The sequence below is a fragment of the Saccopteryx bilineata genome, chromosome 1 (genome assembly GCF_036850765.1).
Source record: "Saccopteryx bilineata isolate mSacBil1 chromosome 1, mSacBil1_pri_phased_curated, whole genome shotgun sequence".
NCBI classification, from domain to species: Eukaryota; Metazoa; Chordata; class Mammalia; order Chiroptera; family Emballonuridae; genus Saccopteryx; species Saccopteryx bilineata.
In genome coordinates, this window is record NC_089490.1 from 325,279,807 (window position 1) to 325,299,286 (window position 19,480).

The 19,480-nt window shown below is 44.3% G+C and overlaps 1 protein-coding gene across 1 annotated transcript in view; it reads right to left on the reverse strand.

Annotated features, from left to right (window-relative positions):
- Positions 1 to 2,573: 2,573 nt before the first annotated feature.
- ENDOD1 (endonuclease domain containing 1) overlaps positions 2,574 to 19,480 on the reverse strand; it is a 44,212-nt gene continuing 27,305 nt past the window's right edge. The window contains exon 2 of the mRNA XM_066248204.1: positions 2,574 to 5,996. Coding sequence (XP_066104301.1) covers positions 4,794 to 5,996 — 1,203 coding nt within the window. The 3' untranslated portion in view covers positions 2,574 to 4,793. The remainder of the gene's footprint in view (positions 5,997 to 19,480) is intronic.

The following is a 19,480-nucleotide window of genomic DNA, read 5'->3' on the forward strand; positions in this document are numbered from 1 at the left end:
TTAGTGGGTCAACACCCTAGTACAGAGCCTAGGGATCAACTATAGGGGTCCAGCAATTCTACCTTATCAATACCCAGTCTTTGGGCACTCATTTATCATGCCTTAACTCGTAAGAGGCTGAAAAATACAGAAAAACGACTACATGCAGTAGATACCATAATTCTTTTCAGCAGCTAAAATATATATACTCTGGTTCACTTTCTTCCAAGCAATAGGGTTCTTGGGAAGCTGAATCTCTATAAGAGCATGAATTCAGCAAGGAAGAAGCCTGGAGAGGAAACGACTCTGTTCCAGAAACCAGAAATGCTCATGAATAGTGCTGGAAACAGGCAGAGTTCCTGTTCTCAGAGCCTCTTTTTCTAGACTCTAGGTCCAAACCCTCACCTGTTTCCTCAGTATGTCGACACCACTGATGGGGCACTGGATTCCTTCCTTTTCATTCATGACCTCAACTCCCAGACTGTAACCCTTCCAGCTCTACTATAGAAACGTCCTGAGATCCAAGGAGAGCCAATTTCATCCAAGGTATGTGGATGTTATTACCAACAGATATAGCAACAATAATTAACATTGACTAGGTACTTACCATGTGACAAGCATAGTAATAAATGCTTTGTTTTCACTAACTCATTGAATTCTTATAACAACTCTTTGTAGTAAGTACTAATAATTAGCCCCATTTTATAGATGAAGAAGTCAAGGCTTTGGGTGGTAAGTTGCCCAAGTTAGTAAGTTGCCCACTTCATCACACAGTAAGTAACTGGTAAAGCCAGGATTCGAGCCTAAGTGCTTTTGACTCCAGAGCCTGGGCTCTTAACCATTAGGCGATACTGCCTCCAGGAAAAACATTAACCCACCTCCTGAGAGCATCTCACTGTGGACTCCTGTATACTCAACACAGTAAACAATGATGAGTGGTCATGAGCACTTTCTTTGTGGAAATATAAGCTTAAAAATACAGTTGACACTCAGGAGTTACTGACACTGACCCTACCCTTACCCCCATGCGGCTGAAAATCCATGTGTAACTTCCGACTTCCCCAAAACTTAAGTGGTCCCTTGGTATCCATAGGGGGCTGGTTCCAGAACTCCCTGCAACTTCTGAAGTCCACGGAGGCTCAGGTCCCCTATATAAAATGGCATAGAAGGACGCACAGTCAGCCCTCCACAACCACACACTCCTGATTATGGATCACAAAAACAGTACAAGTATTTATTTTTAAAAATTTCCATGTAAGCGGACCCACACAGTTCAAACCTGTTTGTTTAAGGTCCAACTGAATTGCTTTGTAGCATTATTGTTAGAAAAACCAAGCCATTACCTGGGAGAAAAATACCACCAAAGAGACAATGTGAAATATGAGAACCCATTTATGAAAGTCAAGGAGTCCACACTATACTGCTCACGGTGTAATTCTAAAAACTACCTATTGTGTGTTGAGCTTAGGGGAAATGGTGAACAAGACAGAGCGTCACACATAAGGCCCTGCTCACACGCTGGAGGAGGCCAGGAATTACTGCCACCTCCACCCAGAGGGGGTGCCCAACGGACACCACAGAGAAGACGGTGCCCCCTTCTGAGGTTGCTTGTTATTTCTGACGCTGTGGAAGCTTCTTAATGAATAAACAAATATATGTTTTTATCACTTCCTATGCAATTCAGATTAGAGAAGCAATACACCTTCGGTGCTTATTTATGAAGGACTTATCAGAAATACTTGATTATCTCTAATAGTGTTTCAGAAGAACATTGAAAAGCAATTCTAAGGCTTGTTTCACTGCTCTAATCTGTTTTCCCATGAAAGACTAAAAAAAAAAATTTTTTTTTAAGGCCAGATGTAAGTAGAAACTGCTTGAGTGGATCAAGAAGAAAATGGAATAAAATTTAAAAATCAGATAATCCCAACCTCATTTCAACCATTAGGATTCTCCCCCCTCAGACATTTTATAAAATGGCTAACGAGCTGTCAAGACTTCCCGATGCCATCCGCAGCTCTGTGCTCCCTCCGCCCGTGCTCAGGGAGCAGGCTGCTAGTACCCTTGCGGTGGCACTCACTGTGATGCGCTACACATCTCAGTTGTACCATGTGGTCTCCCCACATGGGGGAGTCCTCAAAGATGGGATCCCCATCCTGGTTATCTCTGCATCCTTGATGTTCATATACATATTGGATAGATGAATGCTTCACCCCACTTTCTTCTCCCAACTCCCTAGTCTGCATTTGGGTGGAAGAGTTAATGCTGAAAGTGTTGATGCTGAGCAAGAAGCCAACATTCAAAAGGCACAATGGAAAAGAGGAGTGTCCCCAGGCATGACTAGTCCACACACTAGAAAATCGGCTCCATGACAATGAAGAGTGGGCTGCCTTCCCCAAGGGCCTGAGAACAGAAGGAGTCACAGAAAAACCTTCAAGCCAGAGGTGGGGTGTATCAACCCAAGCTCCCACCTGAAAACCCAGAGAGGCTCCTTGGAGCAGACCTGCAGGGCTGCCACCTGCTGGCTCCGCGTGTCAGTGAAGCCACACACACAGCCCTTCCAGGGGTCCAGTGAGGAAAACCTCAGCCACCTGAACTGACGGGTATGTTTTGCTTTATTACCCCTTCCCCAAAAGGCCACACAAGTATAAATAAATAAGACACTAAACAACAAGCAGTGAGACAGAAGACATTTTCAAATGGCTCCCACGAAGCAGTGTAGATGCCCTGCTCCTTGCACGGTGCCAAGGGGCTCAGCTGCCATGGATGCCCTCCTTGGGCCTTTCAGTCTGCAGATATGTACTGTGCGGAATACAGAGTCTGTGGGAGGCAGTAAGCATGATGTCATGCATGGACAGCTAGACCAAATCCAAGTGACTAGTCTGTCTGGTGGATGATGGAGCGAACTCTGCCGTGGTCCAGGGAGGCAGCTGGATAGTACCATACACATCACATAGCTGACATCCCAGATGTGATGGGACATGTGCAAAAGATCTCGGCTCCCGGTGTGCCATCGCCTAGCCGTGAAACTGAAGGCAAGCTTGTTGACTCCTTGTGCCTCAGGCTCCTCAGCAAGTGAAGGGCTGGCCAGGCTGTCTCTCTGGTACCGCTGAGACTCTCCTTTCATCTGGCAGGGTTCCTGACCCATGGGGACCCCAGCCCTTCCATGTACCTTCACACCACTGAGATGGAGGGAAACCCAATTACAGGTGTTCATGCTCACAAACAGAAATGTTGGTGAAATACTGCTTAAAATTCTTAAATTTAGTGCCTAGTTCCCTACCACAGACCAGTCTGGTGTCATATACCCCAACCTTGCATCACAAATTGATCAGGATGCCAGCTTGCCGGCTGCTCTTCTACTTTGGGCCCAATTCAGTTATTTTCCTGCAAAACGTAACTCTCACTACACTCATATTTCTCGTCTACCAACCTGGTACGAATAGGTGACCCACCTTTCTCTCCTTGTTGTCTTATAGACCCCGAGCTTGTACACCTGACTTTTGGATGAAAGGTGGCCTGCGCCCTCAAGCTCAGTATTTTACACTTGGCTCTCTTTACCTCGAGCAACTCTTTAAAAAACACTCAGGAAAATCCACACCATTCATTCTCAGCTGTGGAAAAAGTTTGGAAATTCTTACTCCTCTTCTTACCATTTTCAGTGCAAGATTTAAATGTGTTTGATCCAAACACTGGGGACTAGCTCTCAAGCAGAATTTGCAATAATGGGAGAGTTATGTTTTTCTAGCCTCAAATACACTATAAAAATAATTGTCTAAGAAATAATTCTTAATCAAGTTGACCCATATATAAATTTTCCAGATGGCTAAAATAGTTTTTGTTTTGTGGCTCTTTTCTATACAATCCAAAACAATCATTTAAGGACAAAAGTCAGAGTGTTTTACTGTATTGGGTATTTATCTGATACATTGTAGAATGTTAATTTTCATAATGGCTTAATCAGTAGGTCTTTGGACTCAGTCTGGTTTGCCAGACATTTAATATATTTCAAGTTGCTCAAGCTTGACTAAGGATGTCCTGGGACCTACAGCATCTTCTCAGAGCCAGGCTCTCCCCCCGCGCTCTCTTCTTTATACTCAAGAAGACCGTACTACGCTGTTCAAGGGGCAAGCTTTGCCCTTGCATTCAAAATGCGTTATGCCACATTTGGCATAAAGTGTTTATCAGTACAATAAAGAAAAATGCAGCAAAATTCAACCCTGAAAGGGAAAAAAATCTTAAAAGGTCCTTGGAAGCCATGGAAAGCTAAGGGATATAGCAGATTCTATATCTTAGGCAAGTTATTTCAACAGGTAAACATGCCTGCACTTTACCAAGTTCAGCTGAGTTGGAGAGAAGGAGAAGCAAAATATAAATTGCCCAAGAATATTTAGATCAGTTTTGCCTTGAGTCTCAGAGAGCAAGAGAAGAAACAAGACTCCTTAATCACTCTCAGAAATCCTTTGGTTTAAAGTTGTCCTCTTCCTAATTCTTCCCTCTTCTGTAATTTTTAATTGTCACACATGAACACCAGAACATCTCAGCTGGTCATCAGTAGCAGAGTAAATAACCAAATGTTATGGTTTAGAAGTTTACTCATTTCACATCAGACGACCTACACATAATCCTACCCTGAACATCTGTCTTGGGTCAAGTCTCAATTGTACCATCTTCCTTTGCAAAAACATACAGGCACCATTGAAAGGCCAAAATGTAATGATAATTGAAACCCATTGTACAGACAAAGTATTCCAGACTTCTCTATTTTAAAAGAAAATCAAATTTACTGTGACTGGCCACTATTAGTTTTTCGAGTCCTATAACTCCCCAGAATTGTCAAAAGTAACTTTGTAGCCAATTCGCTTGCAAACACTAAAAATAACCTGAAATAGGCCACCCATAGTGCCAAAAGCAGTGTCAAAGAGCAAAGAGATGGTGCCACCAAGGCCCATGGCAATGTCCTTGCACACGACCGGAATGGCACCCATGGTGTACACAGGGAAAGCGGCCACGTCGACGAGGACTCGGACAGGGATGCCCAGAATGCGGCAGACGGCCTTCATCAGACAGCAAAGGATCCGGAGAATGGCCCTGATGATTTTGACTACAACTTTGAGCACCTTCCAGGGAATGCTTGCCAACTCTTCCCCAATGGTCAAGAAGTACGAGACAGTGGCTGCACCCAAGCGGTAAAGGCCGCTTTCCACGCCATTAATCACCTGCGTGATGACATACCACAGGAAATACACAATGCTCTTCAGGATTCCTACCACAAGGCAACAAATTAATTGGAAAAGCTTGATGAATGGGGTAGCCATAAAGCCTATGAGTTTTCCCCAAAAGCTACTCCTTTCCTCAACTGCATCTGGGGGCGGCAGAGCGGACCGCTCACTCCTTGTGCTGGAGAGGGGGCTGGTGCTCTCTTTAGACTGCGCCATCCTCTCTTCATCCTGGACTTGGTTCACCACTTCCAGGATTTTTTTCATTTTCTCTGTGTCTTGTTCCGTTTCACCACAGTTGTTCTGGAACAACTGAGGATTAAACGGAAGCAGTTTCTCGAGTTCTTTCACCATTACATCTTCTATGACATCACGGTCCCTGGTGTGCTTGACAAAGCCCATGGCCCAGCCGCCTCCGGGGACAGCACAACAGGCTGCCAGCCAAACAAGCTCGGGGACGGTCACTTTGTCTTTGACTTTGACGTCGGAGGGCACGGCACCCGTGATGATATATAGGTCGTCCCCACTACCACACTGTGGGGTCAGGGCCCGGTCCATTAGGCTGTTGAGATTCATGTACCACCGTTTCTGGAAGGTCGGGGTCATCGGAGCTGCATTGGTGAGAGTGAATGTGGTCATATGGAAATCACTGCTAAGGGAGAACGGGTACAGCTGTCCTCTCTGATAATCAGAATCCAGGTAATCTGCATTCAAGGCTTGCTTGCTTCCCAGACTGTTCACAGCGGCGATGGCGTCAGCCTCATTCATCACCTCCGCAAGGTGACTGTTGGGGTCATCAATCTGAAAGAAGAGAGGGAGTGTTCAGATGCGCTGGTGCACAGCAGAGAAGGTGACCTGAATCATTCCACCAAGACTCTAACTAAAGTCCCTATGACACTTCCTACACTTCGGTTGGGGAGGGCTCAGCTTTCTGGTGCATGTCCACTTCAGTCTAATATCCCCCAATACTGGTGTCTGAAAGCATCTTTCAAACACACTGTTTCCTATCTCACTCTGTGTCCTCCATTCCTGTTCGGCAGTAACACCCCATCACACACTCACAAATATACTAGTGTGACACACATTTTAAATCTGCCAGTGTTTTATGAATTTCATAGCTCTTTTTTTGTAATGTTTTTTCCATAATATTCAAATTGACTGTAAAATGAAAGCAAGGAGAAAGTAGATACCATTAGGCCCATAAAAATCAGAACTAAAATTCAGATAATCAGCCACTGTTGCTGGCTGCAACTTAATGAACACATTTTTAATAAATGTTTATATACTTTGGGATATACAAAAAATAAACTAATCAAAGCATCTAAATCAAAAGGAAAATATAGTTTAATGTTAATTATTAGATACTTACCAGGCTAAACTAAAATTCAAATTTGATCAACTGCTATTTTAACTCAATCTTCCTAGGGCATTTGATATTATTAAAAATTATTTTTCTGTATACATCAATCTAGATATGTACCAATATACCTACTTTTACCCCACCCTGTGTTTGTGTGTGTGTATATATACTTAGATATATATAATCTTGGTTTTGCTTCTTTTCTTTTGTAACTAAGCAGTATAATGTATACTTCCACTTTACCAATCTGAAAGGACAAAAGAAAAGAGCTCAGGACGGACCCAGAATTCTTTTTTTAACTGTAAAACTAAACTATCAATTCCTTGATACCAGAGACCCTGCACATCCCCCACAGGACCCAGCCACGGACGGATACATATTAGCATCTCAGGTTACTCATTCATCTTTATGTCCTGAGGTAGTCATCACGGCATAACAACAGGAATTTGAACCAATCCACATTTTCAGACAAAGGAAAGTTAAGTAAACATGCTATATCTGTCTAAGAAATATCTCAAAGCCATTAAAAAGCACTCTAATTATGATGAATTTGTAGTGGTGGGGAATTATAAGCTATAATGTTGAAAGGAAAAGACAGGATATAAAATTAAATAGAAACAAATTTTTTTTAAAGTTTAAAAATAGGCAAGAAAACCTTGAAAGGAAGCCCAAGAAAATGTCCAGATTGGTCGTTTGATTCATGAAGATGCTAGTGATTTTTTCCCTCTATTTTCATATTTTTCTCCCTACACCTCTCCTGCCAACATCAACCCACAAATTATTTATATCGTTATTAGCGCTTCTCATTAAACCCATCACTAAACCCAAGGAAGTCAAGGCCACATGGATTGTGTTTTACCTCTTGTTGGGAGGAAAACCAACAATGCGTTTCTCCAGCTCTGTAATGGCAAATATGCACATGCTCATGGGACTATGTGAAGGGTTAGCAAGGACAGTGGATGAGTAAACTGATGTAAAAGCAAGAATATTTACTGTAATGTAATAGATTATTCCATAGCCTCACCCTTCAAGGCTGTTCCCTCTCTTCCCCTAGTCTTAGAATCAGTCTTAGATCTTAGATGTTCTCCACTCCCACCAAATCCCCAGAAAGCAGAGATAAGCAGCTCATTCATTTAGTAAAGCTTCTGCTGCTGTTCTGCTATGGCTGAAAGATACACCACATGGACATCTCAGGCTCATTCCTGAACCAAGAGATATGATATGGCAAAGCTAAGATTGTGGAGTCTTGGGTATAAGGTCAGGGGTTTCAAGATGCATGTGTCTACATGTTTACTAGGCATTCTGTCTGCACTTAGCCTACAACTTCTTGACCCCCTCTAGGGAATGTCCGGAGCTGGTTTTTGAACAGGCAGCCCTACGACAGAGCATGGCCGCACGCAGGTGTGTTTTCAGCCGAAGGGTCATCTAGGGATGAAACAGCACCTACAGGGGTAGATGGTAAGCCTGTACACGAGCAGAGATGAGACTCTTGGAAGAGAAGGGAGAAGGATAAAAGAGAAACAGGCAAAAGGAGGGATTAAAAAAAAAAGGGAAAAAGGATGGAAAAAGAAAAGGGAAGGGATAAAAGATAGGGGGAAGAAAATAAGTGAATGAGAGAAAAGGGGGAGACTGTGGGTGTGCGTGTATGTATATGTGAAAGAGATCACAAAATATTCTTTTTAAGCAAAAACCAGGACTGTGGGTTGATTCATTCCCTAGCTTGGAACATGGACTCCCAGCTGCCAAGGTCAGAGGACCCTTAGCTAGTTGCTTCTACATCCTCTCAGGCCATTTGGGTTCATGGGGCTTCAAATTTCTGCTATCACTGTGCACCTGGCAACCAGGTGAAGCCTCTTCTGCCCACACTTCCTAGGTACAAGGGAGATGGGCCAGGATGCTGGGAAGGCCAGTGCCTTATTCTACAATGGCTTCTGTGTACCTACCTGCCTCGAGCCTCCCTAGGCAAGAGTAACTAAACTGTATGCTGTGGATATGCAAGCAGAAGAGAACGCATCTTCCCTCCCAGTTTCCTAGCTTTTGAAAAACCCCATTTCCAGGGGTTTTCATTTCTGTGATTCGACGACAAGACAGAACATAATGTTTGAAATCAAGACGGAATGCCTGCATACTGTGCCTACATTGTGATGGGGTGCAGGGGTCAGGTTAATATGGTTTAAACTACTAAATTGTTTCATTGTAACACTATATGGAAGGTATTTTTACCTTATTTTACAGATGAGGAAACTAAGATACAGAAAGATGATGTAACTTTCCAAGTCAGCCAATAATTAGCAGGAACAGGATCTGAAATGAGGTCAGTCTTTTTATTCCTAAAGCATATATCCTTTATCACTAAGCCATGCTTTCCCCCACCTTAACAGGCACTGTTACACCAGTTTTCACTGTCACAGGGTAGGAAAAAAATACTGCACTATCTGTAATCTCCTTTGCTCTCTGTCATGGATAAATGAAGCTCATCAAGGTTGCAGGGAGAGACTAGAGAACGGAAAGGAGAAGGTCAAAGGGCACATCTTCAAGCCGGGCTGCACACCTTCTTTTTTTTTGTATTTTTCTGAAGCTGAAAACGGGGAAGCTGTCAAGACTCCCGCATGCGCCTGACCAGGATCCACCCGGCATGCCCACCGGGGACAATGCTCTGCCCATCCGGGGCATCGCTCTGTTGCAACCAGAGCCATTGTAGCACCTGAGACAGAGGCCACAGAGCCATCCTCAGCGCCCGGGCCATCTTTGCTCCAATGGAGCCTCGCTGCGGGAGGGGAAGAGAGAGACAGAGAGGAAGGAGAGGGGGAGGGGTGGAGAAGCAGATGGGCGCTTCTCCTGTGTGCCCTGGCTGGGAATTGAACCCAGGACTCCTGCACGCCAGGCTGACACTCTACCACTGAGCCAACCGGCCAGGGCTGCACGCCTCCTTTTTGCCTTAGCCCAGAGCCCATGAGAGCTGAGCATTAGCTTCACCGTCTAGAAGTGCGTCAGCACAGGCAGAGGGCCCGGCCGGAGCAGTTTCCAGGCTCCTGTTACCCTCAGAATTCGTCAGCTGTCTGGCCCAGTGTTCCTGTTAGCACCTCACCTGGCTACACCCTTTTTCCTGTACACCCACAGGGGGTAGCAGAGAACAGCAAGCATAGCAAACCTTCTGGGAGAAAAACTAGTCAGTCCCCTCACCACAACCTCCTCTGCTCCCACAGTCCACAGAATGGGGTGAAACAGGAAAAGAACTCTAGCCAGTCACCTAGATAAATTGTATGGCCTAACTAAATCTGGACTGTGACCCCTAAAACTTTCTATTTGCAATGAACAAAAGTCTCATTTGTGTTGCCTCTTGTAAGGATGGTTCACTGGAAAGATACAAAGGCATAAAAAAGAAGTAAAGTTGAACAAACAGGCTCCCAGAGCCCCATAAAAGTGATGTAGTTTGGCATTGCTGGAACCAAAAATGGATTCCAGGAAGCTCTGGGGAACTCTGACAGCAGGAGCCTGTGGTTGAAACTAATTTGACATTAATGATTGCCATCATTCAGCCACATTTAACCTGCTGGACTTTCTCTCTCTCCCTACTGGCTTTTTTACTTCTGCACAGCTTTGACTTCCTGGCTTCTGCTGACTTTTGCTCTTCCATCATCACTTGAGCTTGTACACAGATCATGGCCTCCCTAGCCACTGACCATATCATTAACCTGCAATTTTAGCTACTTTTGTTACTTAATTACCTACTTCAAATGCTCAAGAGGCAGAATCTCATTTAGCCAGCTCAACTTTTCACATTAGGCCATGTCATCACCTCTGTCCATTCAGCTGGCAGGGAAAGAACTCAGATGACCCACATAGGGCTTCCTCTCCATCAGAGACCATGGAAGTATCAGGCATTCTAGGTTTGTCCTGTCTAGTCGTAACCTAAGTTCAATGTACTTCTGTAGATAACTGAGTGTAAATAAAACTAAAACAAGAAATAAAAAATACTAGGTAAATTTCCCAAGGTTTATCTAATCCAATATTAATCTCTGACAAAAATAACAAAGGATGTCTTATAAGATAACATGTTGATCTTCCATAAACCTTTTATTTTCTCCTTGAGGATCCAATTAGATATACATTAGAACCTCTCTTTCTCTTCTTTTTCCTCCAGCTAGTGCTCAACTTACGACTACGATTGGTTCCAACAGGCCGGTCATAACGCGATTTGGTCGTAAGTTGAGTACGCTATATGTACAGTACTGTGAAATGTTACAAAAATCTTTAAGTCATATTTTATCATAATTTTCTTTCATTATTGTTATTTATCATAATTTTCTTTGTTCATTTTATGCCATTTGTATCATCTCTACACCATTTTGTTTCTTATTTTTACATTCGTCAGGTTTAAGTAAAACACTGCATTACCAGTACAACTGGTTTAATATTTGCGTAAAGACAATTTCCTCTTGGTAGATATCTTGGGAGGGGTTTGATGAAAAATATCCAAAACACAAAATACAAATTGCTGTACTAAGTCTGGAATAACAGTTGAAATGGTGCACGCGGAGATGGTAGTGCTGCCGGAAGCTGGTCCGCACTGTCGTACGCCCAGCTGGGCAATGCTTGCGCTGCCAGACGCGGAGCAGTCGTGGCTAGTGATTGTGGTCGTAAAGTCGAATGGTGGTAAGTTGCATAGGTCATAAGTCAATCAGTATTTGTATTTTATATCTCATCAACTCTCTATCTTGTATTCTAGGTGAGCTCCTCAGATACATCTCCTAATTCCTTAAATCTCTCTTTAGCTATGTCTGGTACACTTGTTTGTTGAGACTTTCTCTCTTTATTTCATCTTAATGACTTCTTTTCTAGCATTTCTATCTGGTTCTATTTCAAATTATCCTTGATTATTCTCTTTTGTAAAATCTTTTTTATCTTTCAATAATTTAGACATGCTTATCTTAAAGCCCCTTTAAGATTTCTCTATTTTATTTGGTTTTTCAGTATATTTTGTTCCTTCTATTGGTTAACTTCAAAGTGGTGGGTATATTAAGTGCTTTCCCATATTTGCTAGTGAGCTTGTCTTCTTAAGAAGTCCATAGTGTTTTTCCTGGCCAGTGGTGGAGCAGAGGATCGATGGTCTACCTGGGACGCTGAGGTCCCAGGTTAGAAACTCTGAGGTAGCTGGCTTCAGTGTGGGTTCATCTGGCTTGAGTGCAGGGATCACTGGCTTAAGTGTGAGATTATCAACATGACCCCATGGTCGCTGGCTTGAGCAAAGGATCACTGGCTCAGCTGGAGCCCCTGGGCCAAGGCACATATGAAAAGCAATCAATGAACAACTAAGGTGCCACAGCTATGAATTAATGCTTCTCATCTCTCTTCCCTTCCTGTCTCTCAAAAAAAAAAAAAAAAAAAAAAAAAAAAAAAGCCATGATTTTTTTGTTGAAAACAAATTTAATAGGATTACTTTCCCAGTTGCCTCTGCCAGAGCCCTAAAGAATTCAATAATTCTGAAATAATTTTGAGTTATTTTTCAGCTCAGGGATTCCACAGGGAGAAATTGGTGCAAATTCGGAGCCATACAAAGATGATGGCTCTAGCCTTACTTCTGGGAGGGTTTTTGTTTCCATTCCTGACATGGTGGGCAGCTACTCCCTTCAACAACACACAGGGAATTTTTCTGTCTAGGTCACCAGCGCTGTAGCAACTTGCCAGCTTTCAGCTGTACTCAGTGAGCCTAGCGCTGGTTCCATGTCATGAACAGGGTATGTAACTGACTTCTGCCCCACGCAGGGCAGAGCCCTAGTATCCACGTGGCCTCCTACAAATAGCTTTGGCCATTGGTTTCTTCTATATTTTTGGCACCTGAAAATTTCCCTTTCTTTTTTCACTGAAATATGAATCTAATTTAAATAAATTTTTTTAATTTTTAAAAATCCTATATTTCTATGTGATTGCAATGGGAGGAGAAAAATTCCACATCTGCCCCAAAATTTTGCTTTCCTCGGGTTTAAAAAAATTCTCCTAAAGTATGTCTTCTTTCCTTTTATAACTCATTACAGATTTATCATCTCAAAATTTATTTGCTTTGCTTAAATCTGCTTGTTTTTTTTGTTTGTTTTGTTTTGTTTAATTTAGATTACCACCTGGATGAATGTTTGGTGTAAGTAGAACAGGGTTTTTAACACCTTTCCTGATGGTGTCAAGATCTGTACAGGCTACAAGTTTCTCACTAAGAACAGGATACAGGGACTCCTAGCCCTTTTCTATATCACATCAACCAGCTTACAAACAATTTGATTCTGTTCGTTATTTTATCAATTTCTTTGCATCTCTATTCCCTATAATTTTTTGTCTGTTCATTCACAGGTATTTCTCTCTCTAAAATTTATTTCCAAGCTGCATTCTGCAACTTGGAGTCATATAACAAATTAGATAGTGCATTATGAAATCACCTCACCTTACTTATTCTTTATAAAACATTAATTACAAGGCTTTACAACAGTCTGTTAACGGACCTCCACTGAGAGAAACACCTGTTTTAATTTCTACTCCTTATCTTAAAACCAGTTTTTAACCTATGATAAAACTTCCTTCTGACCCCAAGATGACTAATGTTTTATTATTTGTTGAAGAATCATCTGGAAATCTAAATGAAATCACTGTAACAGCTTCCCATCGTCGCCCTTCTTGTTTAACTCTACAACCAGGTCGTCTGGGTAAGCTACCACTTTCTGAAGGAATGTCAAAGTGTGTGTGTAATTAAAATACCTAATATATGTATGAGAAATTGTATTAAAAGTAGTATAAGTATCTGATTTTAAAAAATCTAATATATTCTTTGTTACAGGGCAATGGGATTGGGCAGGTGTATTTTTCCATGCTCTCTGCAGACACAGTTTAAGTTTAATGACCTGGCTCTTGAAGTACAGTAAATTACTGACAACACTGCTCTCTAAAGACAAAAACGCACCTGTGACGTAAGAGGTAATTTCAGATTACAATATCTGGGCTACACTTGCCCTTTTGTATGCACCACTAATCTTTCCCTTCTGTTTCCCAGCAGAATCTCTGAAGTAGGGGCAGGTACAAAGATCTCTCTGTATAATCCTCCTCCCTGCTGACCTAGTCCCCCTGGACTGCCTGGGTAATTTGATATTGTTCCTGTGTTTAATGGAAACTTTTTTTTTTTCTAATCACAACATGTTAAGTAGGTTTTAGAAGAATAAACTCACCCCCACCCCGCCACCAGCATCCTGCCCCATAAATAATCTTATAATAAATTTGTTTCAAATTTAGTACCAAGAAAAAAATAGTTTCTTTCAACGACTTGGTCTGTTTCCTGTTACCAGACATTAAAAGCTATTTAAACCCATGGGATTTCTTTTTTGCTTTGGAATGAAATAAAAAGAGACTTTCAATTTTCCCACTAATATGTATGTAAAAAAAATTTAACTGATAGAAAACTGGAAAGGTGTACTAGAGGGGAAATACCCATTCAACAATACTTTTAATTTATAATAGTTTATAACATTTATAAGCATACATTTTTGTGACTAGTGCTATGGGAGGAAGCATCGGGACTGGTAATAATAATAGTAACAACCACCACCACCATTTATCAAGCACTTTATGACAAGCACTAGTCTGAGAGCTTTACATCAGTCAGTGGCTGTGCCAAGTACTGACTCACTCAAACTCACGAAACTATATACTATTATTACCACGTGTTGACAGGTGGAGAAACTGAGTCACATCAAGATGAAGTCACCTGCTCAAGGTCACACAGTGAGTGAGTAGTGAGCGGCTTTGGGGTATGAACTTAGAAAGTCCAGCCCCTCAGCTGGTGTTTTTATATACCTCCTATGCCCCAAAACAAGTCTTCATATCAAGGAACTCACAATGTATTTAGGAAAACAAGACAGAGAGACATACAAGGTAACACTGGAAATCAAGAAAAACCAACAGTGCGACGCACTTACGCTAAGTGTCAAATAAATGGTATGAAGAAAAAGACAAATTCCAGAGGAAGGAAGGGCACAGCGAGTGCATTCAAGGAAGGCTTCTTTCACCCCTCGGAGAAAACAAAGGCTGGGGTGGGATCAGAAGGCTGCACAAACGCAGAGAAGTAGAAAGGTCAGGAAGGCTTAACAAGACTGGGGGGAGAGACAAGTAGCCTGTGAGTAAGGAAAGTGCTACCCTGAAAAGGGTAGCAGAGGACCAGGTTATAGGTGATCTGCTATACAGATAACTCACCGTAGAATAATTATAACTACCGCTTATTGAGTATTACTATGCTGCAGTCCCCTGGGTAAGTGCTTTACATAAAGTATCTTCTTTAATCCTAGCAGGATCTCTATTACTTTCCTTTACAAAAGTAAAAATCGAGGTTCAGACACAGAGCAGCGTGCCCAATGTCACACCGTCAGTAAGGGCGGGTGAGGTCACAAACCCACATACTCCGACTCTGGCAGCTATAACGCTCGACTGCTCTGCTCTGCTACTGGATGCTTTCACTGCTCTGCTCTGCTGCTGGATGCTTTCACTGCTCTGCTCTGCTACTGGATGCTTTCACTGCTCTGCTGCCAAGTCTAGTCTTTACATGTACAGTGGAAATGATGGTTTCTAAGGACCTGCACATCACTAGGGACGTGCAATTCCAGGAAGACACACCTGGCTACACTGGGCAGGATAGCCGGGAACACAGAGGCAGATGAAGGAATGGAAAGGGAAAGACATGTGCAAGATTCCGGAAGGAAGAAGCTCAGGATGTGAGTGAGCCCTGAACTGGGAGGGTCCGTGGAAACTAAAAGATGATGTCAAGGGCCAGAGCTGAGGTCACCAGGAAATGAGGGACAGTAGAGGAAAAATACAAAGGTTGACCTTTAAATAAGACTAAACTAACAGGCAGAAATACAGTGTGCCCGTAAAGTTATGGTGCACTTTTGACCGGTCACAGGAAAGCAACAAAAGATGACAGAAATGTGAAATTCTGCACCAAATAAAAGGAAAACTCTCCCAGTTTCATACCTATTCAGTGCAGTTCGATGTGGGCTCACACACAGATTTTTTAGGGCTCCTTAGGTAGCTATCCCGTATAGCCTCTGCAGACTCATCACTGACTGATGGCCTACCAGAACGGGGTTTCTCCACCAAACTGCCGGTTTCCTTCAACTGCTTATCCCACCGAGTAATGTTATTCCTATGTGGTGGTGCTTCGTTATAAACGCGCTGATATTCACGTTGCACTTTGGTCACGGATTCGAATTTAGCGAGCCACAGAACACACTTGAACTTTCCTCTGTACCGTCCACATCTCGACTGGCATGGCTTTGGGCTGCTCCGCCGTATACACGGTGTTACGTCATCATCTGCGCATGCGCACATGCTGCCACATCATCCTACAGAAACTGGGAGGGTTTTCCTTTTATTTGGTGCAGATTTCACATTTCTATCGTCTTTTGTTGCTTTCCTGTGACTGGTCAAAAGTGCACCATGACTTTACAGACACACTGTATTTTGTAGCAGATGGAGATTCGGAACTGGAGTTTGGGAGCAGAAGCAAGGTTGGAACTCCAGACAAGCAGTTAGCCAAGGAGGCACATTAACAATGAGGACTGCACCTGTTCACGCAGGGTCTGCGGTCCAGACACTGTGGAAGGAGACTTCATGTAAAAGATCCACGCTGCAGTGCATGTAACCATGTGGTACCAAGAATAATGAGAAGTACACACATGAATGATTTAATTGCTGTCAACTTATGTTTAATGTGCCCTAGGAAAATAGAACCAGCATTTCACACACACGATTTTGTGGAGATTATTATTTGGGACAAGATTCAATTTATTTTCCAAGGAATTGATTTAAAATTATTGTAAACACCAAGTTCAAGTCAATAGCAGTAAAGGTAGTACTCAGAAATGGCAAAAATTATAAAGCAGGTTTACAAATGATTCCAAAGAGCACTGCTGCATCCCATTTCCTCTTTACCTAACCCTACTAGGTGGGCATTGTTACCATCTCACACACGGGAAAATTGCAACTCGGGTAAGTATGTGTGTCAGAGCCAAGGCTTATGCCCGGCTTCTCAGACTCCAAAGCTCTGCCGCATGCCATCAGCAGCCCACGCCCCTGGATGAGAGCCCCTGGGCAGCCACTCTGCAGGACGGGAGGAGCATGAAGGGAAGGTGGAAGACACTGGTGGAGCCATAGGAGAATCGACCGCCTGGCGTCACATTAGGAAAGAGGAGGAAGCTTCAGCCAGGGGAGGATCGGACAGGGTGGCACTCACCTCAGGGAGGAAAAGGAAGATGGAGACCAAGACCAAGGCCTTTCATAATTAAAAGAACACTTGGTGAGACATCAAAGGACAATTCCCACCGCAGGCTCAGGAAGGAAGACAGGTGGCGGACGTGACTAGATATGGGCAAGAGGAGGCTGCAAAAGCAGACCTCTTGTTTGAGAAGTCTTCAGGTGAAGGAGATGAACAGGACCTTAGCTTGAGGAGCAGGACTGACAGGGATAACCAAAGACTGTCTTCCAGCTCCCACACACAGCCCAAGAAGAGGGGGCATTGGGAGGGTGGGGCAACTTAGGGCGCTGTACAAGGGAGCATCCCAGGGCTCAGGAGCATCTGGGGGGGGGGAGTGATGAGGTGGGGAGGAATGATGAGGTGGTGACTGCCTAGAGGAATAGTGAGGCTGGGGACCACAATCACCTGGTGCAGATCTGCCTCCAGGGAAATTTGTCACTGAGGAGGGAGAAGGGGCTGCTTGTTGAAAGTGACACAGTGATCTGCAGGAGAAACAAATATGAAGCTTTAGCACTGGTCAGCCTGCCTTCCACCTCCCACCTCTCCCTCTCCTCTCTTCCTCTTCTGTCCTCCTTCCCTACTCCCTTCTCAACTCCTCCAGGGGCAGGCTCACTAACCACACACGCTTTGTGAAATAGATCAGATGTGGCAGGCACGGGGGAGTCCCCTTGACTCCCTTCCCAGCATCAAGCCTATACAAGGGTTTTGATGAGACAAAGCACCTCACAGGGCCAGGAGTAGGAACTCAGCAAGGGCCCCAGCCAAGACCTCAAAGGCCTGTCAGGGGACTGCGCCATGGAGCAAGGGAGAGGGGACAGACCTGAGCATGATGGGGGGTTACAGGACATCTCAGAACATATAAGAGCACAGGGAGGCTTTACAGAGGGCTGGGGTTGCTGGTGGGGAGGATGGGAATGGGGAGAAGCTTCTAATTAGATACCATGATTAGTCCTGAAGAGCAGTCACAGTGGACCCAACTGGGGGTCTAAAAGTCAGGAAGAGTTATCGAGAGGGGACACCGTGTTCCAGAGAGCAGGCTCCTGGGCACTTGCTCCTTCTGTATACAGACAGTCAGTTCCTAAGGCATCGGGATCATCCCTGTACTTCCATCTGCCTAAATCACAATGCAGACCCTGCACCCGGTAGGTGTTTGCTGACTGCTCTGCTGTGACTGCAGCAGGAGCAAAGGGAATGGCACTAGGAGCACATGGAGGACAGTCAGCCTGCCGTGAGGAAAGGCCACGGCACGAGAGCAAAGGGTGCACAGGGCACTGGTGTTCTCAGTTCTCAGGGAAGCGGTGGTCAGCTTCTCTGGCATAGGCAGGGACGGGGTGGCCAGAGCGTAGGGAGAACAGGGATGGTCCGCAAGCTGCCCAAAGTCACTGCCAGGGCTTCATGAATGGAGAGAAAGACTGCTGAGAAGAAAGGAAGGCTCCTCAAAGGCCAAACCGGGTCAACGGGGCAGGCGCTGACCAGTAGTCCAGGGACAGGTGCGGAGAACAGGCGGAGAAATGTTGTCTGGGGTGGGAATGAAGTGTGGAGATCTTGTCCCTGCAAGCAACTGAAGGTCCTGACCTGGGAGTCCAGGCGGGCCAGGGACAAGGGCTGCAGGTGACAGTTAATGGCACTGCTAGTGTGAAGAGACAAAGTGGCACAAGTGCAGGTGAGGAGCAAGGCTGGCTCAGTGGACACCGAGCGGGAGGCTGAAGGAGTGGCACGTGGAGGGGCCAGGGGGCGGCTGGCATGACTGCAGGCAGTGCCGACTGTGGTACACCAGTGCACCGTCGAGTCAGGCAGGCTGACCCCCAAAGACAAAATGGGCAGAAGTCTGCCAGGGTGAGAAAGTGTCTATCCATCTGTCTACCCACTGAGTTGCAACGTTGGGGCCAATGCCCGATTGTCTCTGTGCTCCCTGCACCTGTTATGATGGCCCTTCAACCAGGAAGTGATCAGTATCTGCTGAATTATCTCATTTGACCTCCACAACAATCTTCTGATGCCCATCTGATTTCCACTAATGTGCAGATAAGAACAGATATGCTCCAGGGAGCGTAACTGTCCTCTAGCTCTGCTGGAAAAGGTGGTCATCAAGAAAAACCATCATAATGGTTACAAGACTCTGCGATGACTCAGGGAAGGGTGGCGTTTCCTTCCCCTGGAGAATCTTGTTGCTGAGGGGAGATAAGCACATGAGGGGAAGGATGATTCCAGACAGACCCTGTGATCAGGAGACAATTTAGTGAGCTCCTATCTAACCCTGTGGGGAAAGGGTTAGATATGTCCTTTGGTGAGTACAAGTTGGCAAAGCCCTTGCAATCTGAGGCTTAGCAAAAGACTAAGTTCTCCCCACCACACCTCCATATTGACTATAAAGCTGAGTATCTGCACTCTCATCCCATTCCCCCCACTTCCCTTGCTTGCTTAAATTGCTAGAAGCAATTTACATGCCCTTCATCTCACCCTTTGTTTGTTCTGATGTTGGTTGATTTCAGTTATGCAGGGTGGAGGGTTTCTGCACTTGGGAGAATTCTTGGGTTGCCTTGGAGATGGGTGACTTTGTATCAGAGACTTCCTTACTTGCATATGGCTATATAATAAGCAATCCAGGGGGCTCTTGGCCTTTTGCAATCTATCTATCAT